Source organism: Squalius cephalus, assembly GCF_949319135.1.
Source record: "Squalius cephalus genome assembly, chromosome: 7".
Classification (NCBI taxonomy): domain Eukaryota; kingdom Metazoa; phylum Chordata; class Actinopteri; order Cypriniformes; family Leuciscidae; genus Squalius; species Squalius cephalus.
Genome location: NC_137128.1, coordinates 2,445,665 through 2,457,197, shown reverse-complemented (window position 1 = coordinate 2,457,197; position 11,533 = coordinate 2,445,665). Strand labels below are relative to the sequence as shown.

General features: G+C 36.3%; 1 protein-coding gene across 3 annotated transcripts in view; it reads right to left on the bottom strand.

Annotated features, from left to right (window-relative positions):
• Positions 1–9,626, bottom strand: part of znfl2a (zinc finger-like gene 2a) — a 109,983-nt gene extending 100,357 nt beyond the window's left edge. For 2 of the 3 annotated variants that reach the window (XM_079876504.1, XM_079876505.1), the window contains exon 1: positions 9,242–9,548. In XM_079876504.1, coding sequence (XP_079732630.1) covers positions 9,242–9,491 — 250 coding nt within the window. In that variant the 5' untranslated portion in view covers positions 9,492–9,548. Of the gene's footprint in view, positions 1–9,241 lie in introns of all 3 variants that reach the window. The other variant, XM_079876506.1, reaches the window with a different exon arrangement.
• Between the last annotated feature and the right edge of the window lie 1,907 nt (positions 9,627–11,533).

Here is an 11,533-nt window from a genome sequence, read left to right as displayed (position 1 = left end):
GGTCTAATCTCGGGAACGCACAAAAAAAATCCAGGAAAAGATTTACTATCTTTTAGTGTTGTGATCCCATGAGGTGAGAAAATTGCGCTAAAACACTCACTGAGTTTTTATTACTTGTTTTAATCTTCTTATATGTTTTCCCCTCTCTCTAATCAAGCTGTTCGACTGACGTCACACGGTCGGACGCCCCTCCCACGATTGTTGATTGACAGCAGCGTTTCAACACAGACCCGCCCTCGCTCGTGAGCGAGCTGTCATCATAGTCCGCGCGTCATTGTTGATACCCTGGAGCACTGTGTATGAGCATAATGGCGTCTAAGCGAGTGTGGTGTCTGTTCTTGGGTGTAATAATGAACACAGCACAGTGGCGGCTGGTGAGAAATATTTTAGGTGGGGCTGTTTTTGCGGGGGTCTGGGGGCTCCTCCCCCAGAATTTTTTTTATTTCATAGATGTGATTTCCTGCATTCTGGTGCATTTTAGGCCACCCATGTCCCTTGCTTATACCAATAAAATAACTCAAACCAGTCAATACCTATGGTCTAAAAAGACAATATTAATTGAACTGCCATGTAGAAATCAACAGTTTCACAGGTAATTATAATGAACAAGTTGCATGTTTATTATACTACGTGTCCAGATAGAAAAACTGCAAACGCATAACGATAAATTATAATAGAGAATACAACAATCTAGTTCTGGACAACAATTGTATGTACAATTTTAAACCAATTTTTTTTTCAAAATAAGTGTTGTAGTATAACCATCAGGACATCAGTGATGTGTAAATTGACTTTGGCAACAATACAGTGAATTACAGTGCAGTTATTGAATATTTTTCATAAATAATAATCATAAAAATTATGCAAAAAGATATTTATACAAAATAAGTGTTGTAGTATAACCATCAGAACAGCAGTGATGTGTGAACTGAATTTGATGACACTATAGTGTGTGACGGTGAAGTTATTGACTGTTTTCGTAGTAATGCTTTTCGGGTTTTGCACTTTGCAGACGGTCCCTTCGGATCTGCCTCTCTGACGCCTGCGCACAGAGATCAATGTGTTTTGTCCACTGCGAGGGAAAGCTCGTTTTGAGGAAAATTAGGTTGTAGCTGCTTGTCTACATACTACGATTAAAAAGAGGTGCTATTTGTGAAGTAACAACGTTTAAGCTCACGAGTTAGTTCCGGGGAGTTCGAATCTGTGAATTTATTGCCAACTTTACTCAACTAATGCTACTCGACGTCGCCGGCGCTGCCATACTGCACTCGCACTCCTCTGAGGTAAATGTCCCGCGCAGCAGGTGCACTGCTCTAATCTTGGTACTACGGGCGATATTTTCAGAGCCCCCAAACCATAAAATTCGATGACGATGATTGGCAAAATATAAACTTTTTTTGCGCAGCAACAGGGGAACCATTGGCTTAAATTCCAGCACTGTAGGGCTGAGCGAACTGGAGCCCAGGGAAGACAGCCTATTGGCTACTACTACACCAACATGAAGTGAATGCAAATATCATTCTGGAGGGTTCTAAAGACATTCTAAAGTAAAACCATTAATAGCATGTCATTAAAACAGATCATTTTTCTAAATGAGAGATTATTAAAAACTTATTATTATTAAATAAAAAATTAAATAAAAATAAAAAACTGGCAGGGAGGTCGGCGCCCCAGCGCCCTCTATGGGCGAGCCGCTGCTGACACAGCATCATGTTGATGTTCCTAAATCCGAACCCCTGAAGACGCAGTGGCTGAGTTTGTTTTCGAAGGGAATATTCCCCACGATCAACGTCAATGCTTTCATGTTTGCGCGAATCATTTCACACACCAGACTGCTTTACACACGAGGTCAGTAAAGCTGGTTTTACTAAGCAGCTGCTCCTGAAAAAAGGATCGGTACCAACTATTCGTGTTCCCGCTGCACCTCCAGAAGAAGTGAGTGAGTGTAACGTTTTATTAACCTTTATATTAATCTTTATATTAATCTTTGCAAATCGCTAGCACGCTTCACGATGAATGCGGCTATTTACACTCAGGGTACATTACGGCATGTTTTCTATGTACGACGTTCTCAATATAATTCATAATCCAACGTTTATAATAAACAACGCGTTATGGTTATTGTGTTATTAAAACGGTGTCCGCACAGAACAGGGGGGCGGGGCTCCACAGAACAGAGGGGCGGAGTCAGCAAAGCTCATTATCATTTAAAGACACATGCACTGAAACGGCGTGCTGAAAACAGAGCTGTTTTTGACCAGGTAAAAAGAGTGTTTTCTTACAATACTAATGAGAATTTTTAATTAAAGTATATTACAAACTTTTAATTTAGACCCTAAAGAATCATATTAGCTTGTACAAAAATGGCATTATATGACCCCTTTAAATAAATATTTACAAATATATTCTTGTGTTTTGATTCTGTCTCCCAAAGTTGTCTGTAGGCTATTAATGAAATAGCTTTTATATTACAGGATGATAGCTCAAGTCAACATAGGCTACTTGGAGTTGCATGCTATGTTGCTTTACACTCAACTGAAAATCTTTTTGATACACAACTGTCGAAGGTTTTCATAAATGTTAAGCTTCAGCTGCTTAAACAGTTGTTTTCTCTAGCAATGCTTTAGAACGTTGGTCAAATTAAGTGATAATTATTTCAATTGTATTGATGTATACATAGCAAGGTCCAACTAAAGTAATGTTATACTCAGTTTGTGCAATTTGTAGTTTCGAATGTACCATTCCAAAGGTAAGTGCACTTAATTGTAATAAAACAGAGACAAAACTCTAGCAAATTGATTCTTTAATTTTGTTTTTTATTTGGCACTGCCATATTTCAAATATTATTTCATTGATATCATGCATGGGAGTACAAAATAAAGGGTGTTTGCATCTAGGGCAAATAAAAACCTTACTGTATAATATAGTATAAGACCTCATCTAAAAATAGGAAGTTTTGATCATGAAGAGACAGAGAAATCACTAAGTGTTTCTTAACTCGCCTCTCATTGTGAAGTTCTGTGCCCTTCAAAGAAGGACATATCTTTCATTTCTTTAGAAACACTGAGGAACCTTTCCAGATGTGTTCAATTCATACAAGGTTTTAAACATTTCCTTATCTATAGTGACAGCCAAAATGACAAATTCATCAAAGATGGGTAGGTTTATTTATATGAATTGTGGTTGAGACTCACCATAGCTAATTGGATGTTGAATGCTTCACAAACTATATGTACTGAACCAATACTGAACCAATTATGTACTGGCCAAAGCTGTGTACAATAGTAAATTGCACAGAAATAGAGGTCAGAAAATAAGTTTCTCAGGTGTGGTGGGTCATGGACATATAATTAAAAAGTATTCTCATTTAAAGAATATAATATATATAACATTTTTATAATATAATTTATCTACCTATCCTAAATATGATCTAGACTGTTTAAAATTGATAAACAAAAACATCTGCCTCAACATATTTCTGTGTAAAAATTATTTTCATTAACTTGAAATTACTTTTATAGTAAGATAGTGTCTTAAAATTACATATTTTATTCATATTCATCTGTAAAAACGAGAAAAACATGGGATCAAGGACAAAATGAATACAGCAGGACTAATAAAATATTTACTATATTATTAAAATATGTATTTATAAATATACCTTTCCTTAATTTGTTGGTATACCCATGCCTTCTACACCAGTGTGTTTTTGTGTTCACTTGTTTACAAAAAGATTACATAAGAATGATAACATTACTAAACTGATCAGATGTAGGCCTATTTTTATGATTAATGGTTAGTCATTATCACTTAATTTGACCAACGTTCTAAAGCGTTGCTAGAGAAAGCAACTGTTAATGCATCTGAAGCTTAACATTTATGACAACCTTTGATAAAGTAAAGGTTGTGTATGAAAAAGATTTTCAGTTCTTATGTTGTCTTGAGCTATCAGCCTATAATTTAAAGGCTATTTTAATATTATGCAGACAACTTTGGGAGACAGAATAAAAACAAAAATATATTAGTAAATATTTATTTAAAAGGCAATCACACACACCTTTAAAAATCTTAACCTTTGTCATTCATGAGAAACGAACAGTTCTATATCATAGAATGTCAGCAACAACTAATCTGGGGAAATCTGGAGAAATGCCTTTATTGTAGGTCTTCCAACGGGTACCAAGATGGCGGCGGAGTTTTTGAGAGCTCTCTTCAAGACCGCAGATTTTCATGATCTAAACTAATTTACTCCACCCGAATTAAAACGATGAATATTCAGCAGATACTTAAACCAGCAATACTGCAGCCGCCGACCTCTTCAGATCCTATAATATCAGAAAAGCCAAAGGACGGAGAGCAAAAGTATTGTGCAATGGATGTAGCTCTGCAATCAAAGCGGGAACGCGGACCAGACTCCACGCCGCCAACTCCAAGTAAGACTTTAAAATTGCTAGTTTAACCAGTTCAACTCGGAAGAGCTAAATGAGGTTAAAAAGAGAGTGTTGGAATTGGAGAGGGCTAATAGCCATTTACTGGAGGAAAACAAAGACTTGAAGAAGAAAGTGATGGAACAGAAGCGATATAGCATGAGGCCGTGTCTCCGAGTGAGGGGGCTAAAGGAGAGGAAAGATGAAAACCTCAGAGCGACCATCATTCCCATACGGAAGAAAACTGGCCCATGGAGCGCGCGGTGGATGTTGTTCATAGACTTGGCGAACGAGAGGATAACCGCACCAGGCAAGTCATTATCCTGTTTGCATTGAGACATGTGAAGGATGAAGTATGGCTGAAAACCAAAGACTCGCCAGTATGCGGTACGGAAGGTATCAGCTTTGCGGAGATGTTCCCCAAAGAGGATTCGGAGGCACGAGAGCGTGTGTGGCCGTCGGCTGACCTAACGAGAAGAGCGGGGAAGCAAGCCTTTTCCCGGGGACCCTACGCGTACACTGATGGACCACCTAAAACAACATAAAACATTCAGTTCTCTTTAAGTATATAAAATATATAATATAAATATCTTATTGATCCAATTGTTTTAGTTTTAGATAAACAAAAATAAAAAATAAAATCAGAGCGTATGCAAAGTTTTGTTCACACTAAATTTATTTCAAAGCATAATCGTAAAAGTTTAAAGATGATCTTATTTATATGATCAAAAGATTGATTAAATTAAATATTTAAAGTTTTTAATACATTCATATCTTCTATTTATCTTTTAGAAGATTACTGTAATGATTTTGTTTAACGGTGACCTAAAGTATAATTGTTATTAAACAATGTCTGTTCAAAAACTTTAGATTGTTGAAAAACTGTACTTAGTCGACTTAAATCTCATTTATGTGAAAAGATTCAATCAGCATTTTTTGTCCATGCGGGGTTTCAATTTTTATGGCTTTCCATAGCTGTAATGATTTTTGTACCGTAACTGCATATGCTATCCCGTACACCTAAACACGACCATCACAGAAAACTACATTTGTACATTTTCAAAAATGAAATAAATAAATAAATAAATAATTTAATATCATTTCTAAGCTGTTTTGTGCGCGCACACACACGGTTCTAAAAAATTAACTAATCTCTATTTTAAATTAAATTATTAATAAAATATATAACCAATGAAAAATAACACATGTTACTAAAATGTATTTAAAAAATGTAAACAAAGTTTTAGCTAAATAAATATATAAATAAAAAACCTTACATTTCCAGAGAGGTGAAGTAGTTCTTTATGCAATGATAAAAAACAATCCAAAAAGCAAATAGTTTCAGTTGTCATAAACAAAACAGCCCCAGATCCTTCAGGGATAAACCACAGTGTGAACTGACCCGTATACAGAGACGAGAGGAGTTACAGACCAGACGAGCCTCGGGGGATAATGTCACAGTAAAGCTAGTCTGCGCTCCAGAGCACATCCAGAGTTTATACTAAATACATTTAAAAGTTCAAATTAGATATTTTAAAATTAAAAGACTGTTTAAATGAAATCTTTAAAGTTTGAATACATTCATATCTTCTATTTATCTTCTAAGACTCATGTATGATATAAATGATTTTGCGTAAATTTAACCTAAAGTATTATTTTTACTAAACAGCGTCTGTTCAAAAACTTTAGATTGTTGAAAAACTGTGCTCAGACGTCTTAGATCTTTTGTCCATACAACATGTTGTCAACGTTTGTCACAGTGTGTTGTTTTTAAGAAATCGAGGACTCCACATTGCTCTTATTTAGACTAAGCTGCATCATTTGGAAAATCCCCACACATGTTTCAGAGAGGGGACGTGCCTCTGTGGTCCGTGGCGCAGCGCATCCAGGCATGGGATGGAAATGGTTGCCACCTCGTGGCTCGGAGTTGATACAACATCCTATTCACAGCGAATTGAGCGAATATTTAATTTTACTCGTCTTAACTCAAAGCATGATCTTACTGGTAGCTATGATCTATTACACGTATAAGATCATTTTTACTTGTATCTCCCAAACTATCCTTAATCAGTGTGGAAACACACAGGGTGAAACCCTTTACTGAGGATATACTATCGGTTATCTACTCAAAGTACATGTAGAAGTGTAAATCCGGTGTTTAAAATCTGTCTGGTGGCCGCATGAACAGACTCTGGGGAGAGCTATAGCAGGAAGCATGACCTCTGACCTCCATTCTGGAGGCTTTTTTGTTAAAGATTTCTCCCATCTAGCAGTGTCATGCTTCCTGCTATAGTATCATCAGCTCTCTCACACACACACACACACACACACACACAGAGAGAGATGGTCACGTTTCCTCTGATGTCTGATCTCCACACACACAGACACACACACACACACACACACACACACACACACACGCTTTGAGAGACTCATTGCAATTTGTAACTCCAATTTATTTAAACTTTTTGTGTGAGTTTTAGTAAGCTATTTTATGTTCTTTTAAAAGAACTGAATGGCTGTTCAACGTTTGTGTGAGATAAACTTCCACAGTTCTTCCTTATCAGTGTCACAGTACAGCCCGGATGCGCTCAGGAATGTGGAGGAGTATCCTGCGATAACTTCCTGTCAGATAACAAAAGGCTTCAAAACTAACTGTCAAACCATGAATTATTTATTATTATACCAACTTCAAAAGACTTCAACACTTTGTCAGATACCATGAATTATTATTATTATAACAACAACTTCAAACGATCAACACTTTCTGTCAAAACTACATGATCAAGGGCTTGTCGGGTCAAAGGTTAACCCCTTGATCCTGTGCCTAAAGGGGCTGCTTACGAGGACGGAGGTGGTAATGCAATAGATTTTGATTGTATGAATGGTATGTTGAAAATTAGATGGTTGAAAAACTATATTCAAAATCAAAATTCACTGTGGTCTTATATCCCCAGTCGGAGTTTTGAAAAAGTAGGCGGCATTAGTTTTCTTCTAAAATGTGATTTTGATTTTAAGAAACTTCCTATGAAACTTCCAGATTTCCACCTGTCCTTCTGTGTTGGAAACTAATATTCAAGCATAACTTCACACCACACAATACACCAATCTGGAATAATAGGTATTGGTAAATAGAAAATCTCTCTTTATTCCAGCATGGTTCTCTAAAGGTGTCTGGGCTATTTCCCACTTCATGGATGTGGAAGGAAATGTTTTACAACATGTGGAATTCTGTGACAGATTTCTAATTAGTTGTACCCAAATGAAGTTTAAGCAGACTGTGAAAGCTCTCCCAGTAGCACTTGTATGATTAAGCAGGATATAATATATTCAAAAGTCACTCCTTAAGACAACTTTACATTAATGGCATTCATTTTCAGAATTACAAATGTAACAGCAAGTTTATGAGGAACTGTTTACTGAACTGCCAAGCAAGCTCTCTCAGAACAGATTATATTCTCAAACACTTTGGAAAGGAGATAATAAAAAAGATTAGATGTAAATACTTAAAATTCCCAGTCCCGCCAAAGACGAAAGAAATGCAGTTTAAAATTATGGATAGGATTTATCCAACTAATGATTTCTTTAAACAGCGATTTAAAAAGGATGTAGGAAACGGCAGCTTCTGTGAAGATGAACCCGGAGATTTGGATCACCTTTTCTGTTCGAGTAAAGTTGTACAAAGGTTTTGGCAGGACCTTCAACAATTGTTCGTCTCCAAAGGACTTCAGATGATGAATCTAACAATTAATGAAATCAAATTTGGTATTTTTCGCAATGATCACAGTGATTTTGGCATTAACAATGTAATTTTGTTAAGTAAACATTTCATACATAAATGTCGTTTTTTCAAGACAAAATGGAGGAATGAGCTGAAACTTTTTTTATAACTCTTTATTATTGATTAATAACAAGAATGCAGAGAAACTATGGCTTCTTTTATAAACCATCTTATTGAATAATTGCCTTTTTGATTCATTTTCTTTGGAATATGTAAATGCTATTTTTGCCATTTATAACATGCTCCTTGTTCTTCTGTTCTTTTATGTATTTATTTTCTAAGATGTGCACTGTAGGTTCGTAGTAAGATTTTTACATTGTACCTGATTTGTTTGTATTTGCTTCGTTAACTAAAATAAAATAAAATAAAAAAAGGTCTTCCAACGCTTCCTACAGGATCAGGTCTGTACAGTTCAGGTAAACTCAGAGTACTGAAACACATGCTACAAAACGATGAATTATTTATAAAAATATATACGAGTAGGCTAGTTTAAGCTTAACTTCGTTCAACTTTATTACCTGTTTGAAATAAATACTCCATAAAACAAAACGAAGCGCTCGCGCTGATAACTTCTGTCCCCCTCGCCCCGCCCACGCTATGGTCTCGAGGATATCCGCGATAGCTCCACCCACTGGAACCAGATATTTTTTTATGAACCGAATATATTGTAACACCGGTTTCAGTCCTCACTACAACAACCTATCTTAATACAGTCTATGACTACAACGCGAAGACGGCGTTTTCAAATGTATCCACTTTGGAGTGCGTTTTCATTAACAGAAACGCGTCTCAGTGTGGACGGACGGACAGAACAGAGAGAAAAATATTACACCATTTGAGAAATGCAAGCATATTTACGGCCTTAAAATTATGAAAAGTGAATTTAAGACATAAGGACAGGCGGGAACCCTGCAATAAACGGAAATCCGTCATAGCGACGGAGAACTTTAATCCCTGTAAACACACACTCTCTCTCTCACACACACACACACACACACACAGTCACTATCGCTACTGAAGAAAGATCACGAACCTCTTTGTTCCTCAGTGTCTTCATCTCTCACTCCTTCACTCATGTCTTCACACTCCTCTTTAACAAACTCCATCTTCATCTCAGCAGCAGGAGACTCGCTCTTCTTCTCCAGTGTGTGTGTGTGTGTGTGGTGATCAGGAGGATCTGATCTGTGTTTATACCTACGAACTGAAGCTCTGATGAATGGACACTGTCCGGGCTTAAGTGTGTGTGTGTGTGTGTGTGTGTGTGTGTGTGGAATGACGGTCATCAGTCAAACACTGCTCTGTAATCTCTGTGTTAGAGGAGCGTTGGAATTGTGTGTGTGTGTGTGTGTGTGTGTGCGTGCTGATGGGGGAGGAAACCAAGACTAGTCCTTTCCCCGTGTGTGTGTGTGTGTGTGTGTGTGTGAGAGAGAGAGAGTGTGGGAGAGAGAGTGTGTGCTGACACTGCGGTCAAACTAGCCGCCCCTATATTTCGCGGTGCGCGTATACACTGGCTATTGGGTCATTCTATGAAAATGTCCATTTTTCTGTCCCTAGCCTTTACAGAATTATTACACTTAAAAAACACTTTAGGGTTACAATGTCTTTACATTTTAAAATAAAACAATATGTTATTTGAACAATTACACCCTCTTGAGCCATCAATGTGGCAATATTTGATTTTTATTAATTATATATAATTCCAAGCACCTCAGAAGTGCTCGTCCCCACAGTCATGTACAGAGGGAAAATGCTTTATTTTGGGGTCAATAACAGATTTTTACACCATTTAAAATACAATAATGTATACATAACTATCAAATATATTATGTAAATGATATATATAAAAAAAATGCAGAATAAATATTATAAAATGTATAATGGAAGTAGTGGTCCCCTGGAGTTGTGTCACTGGTGTTACCGTTAAACAAAAATCTCTTATTTTGAAATAAAAATCACACTGATGACATCACTTTACTTCCTTCTTCCAGTTTCCTGCATATCTATGAAGAAAAGCCCATGGTAGATCCACTGTCTCTTCTCAGTTATCAGAAATCTTCTCATTTATCTCGTGATTTCATATGAAGCTTTTAGTTGAAGTCACTGGTATGACCTCCTTTACTGTTAGGTAATTGTAAAAAAAAACTAGAATACAAATGGATTAAACTACTTAATTTAGTTAGTATACCATGATTGACAACATGTGGTTTGTTACCTTGCAGCAGCCATTTTGTAAAATTAATTTTTCATGAAAATTGTCACTGGTGTCACCTTTCTTATGGGTAACACCAGTAACACCGGTGACTCCCATTTATAGATAAACTTTATTGTGTCACTGGTGTTACTGTCTTTTTTTCTCTCACATTAAATGCAATGTCACATGTGACAGTAATAATGTTACGTCCATTTTATTCTGCTACACTCAAAAGTTAAGATTTAAAGGATTGCATCATTACTTGATTTTAACTGGTTTTCAAATATTTTCATTATTATAGTAAATAGATGGTAGTGCAGATGAACTAACCTCATTCAAGCACACTTTTAACAAACCTGATTAAAATAAATAAAACATAATCTCCTTATCTGTTGCATTATTATTATTTTTCGCTAACTCTGTCTACGTGTGCTGAAAAAAAAAATAATTAATATTTCATAAAAACCTTTAATATTGCCAAAGAAGTAAGGTAACACCAGTGACAAAAAAAATGGTACATGCGGTCTTTAAATAAATGTACAAAAAATATAAAAAATCATTAAGCTGTAATTTATGTGTATTCATAAAGTCAAAGGGTAATCTAATAATGTGGTGTAAGTTTAAATGTTAGAAAAAGAAATCAATTTTAAGACATCTTGCCATACCAAAAGTGGACGTTTCTGTAGAATGACCCTATTACGGTAAGACCGTCAGAACTAAAAACAGGTAATATTCCGGCGAAGGCAATTTCACATTCCCAATTCTCAGAGTCCCAATTCGCCTACTTATACTACGACCTAAAAGTATGTACTTTTTTGTGAGGAAAAAGTACATACTTTTGAGTGTGTAGCAAAAGAGTATGCACGTTCTGGGACATACTTCGATGACGTCATGCAACGTGAACGAGAACGTGGTTGCCTAGTTACGCACACCGAGACTGTTAACAAAACATTTTACATTTCATTCATTCTTATATGTCCAATATCATTTTATTTACTATTCCCATCTTTTTTCCTCATCGTTTTTTCCACAATACATTTACAATGTCGTGTTCTACCAAACTGAGGAGTGAAGCAGGGCGTCGTCGTAGATCAACCAAACGCAGGTCGTCTGTGAGGCGGCTGGTTCTGACGT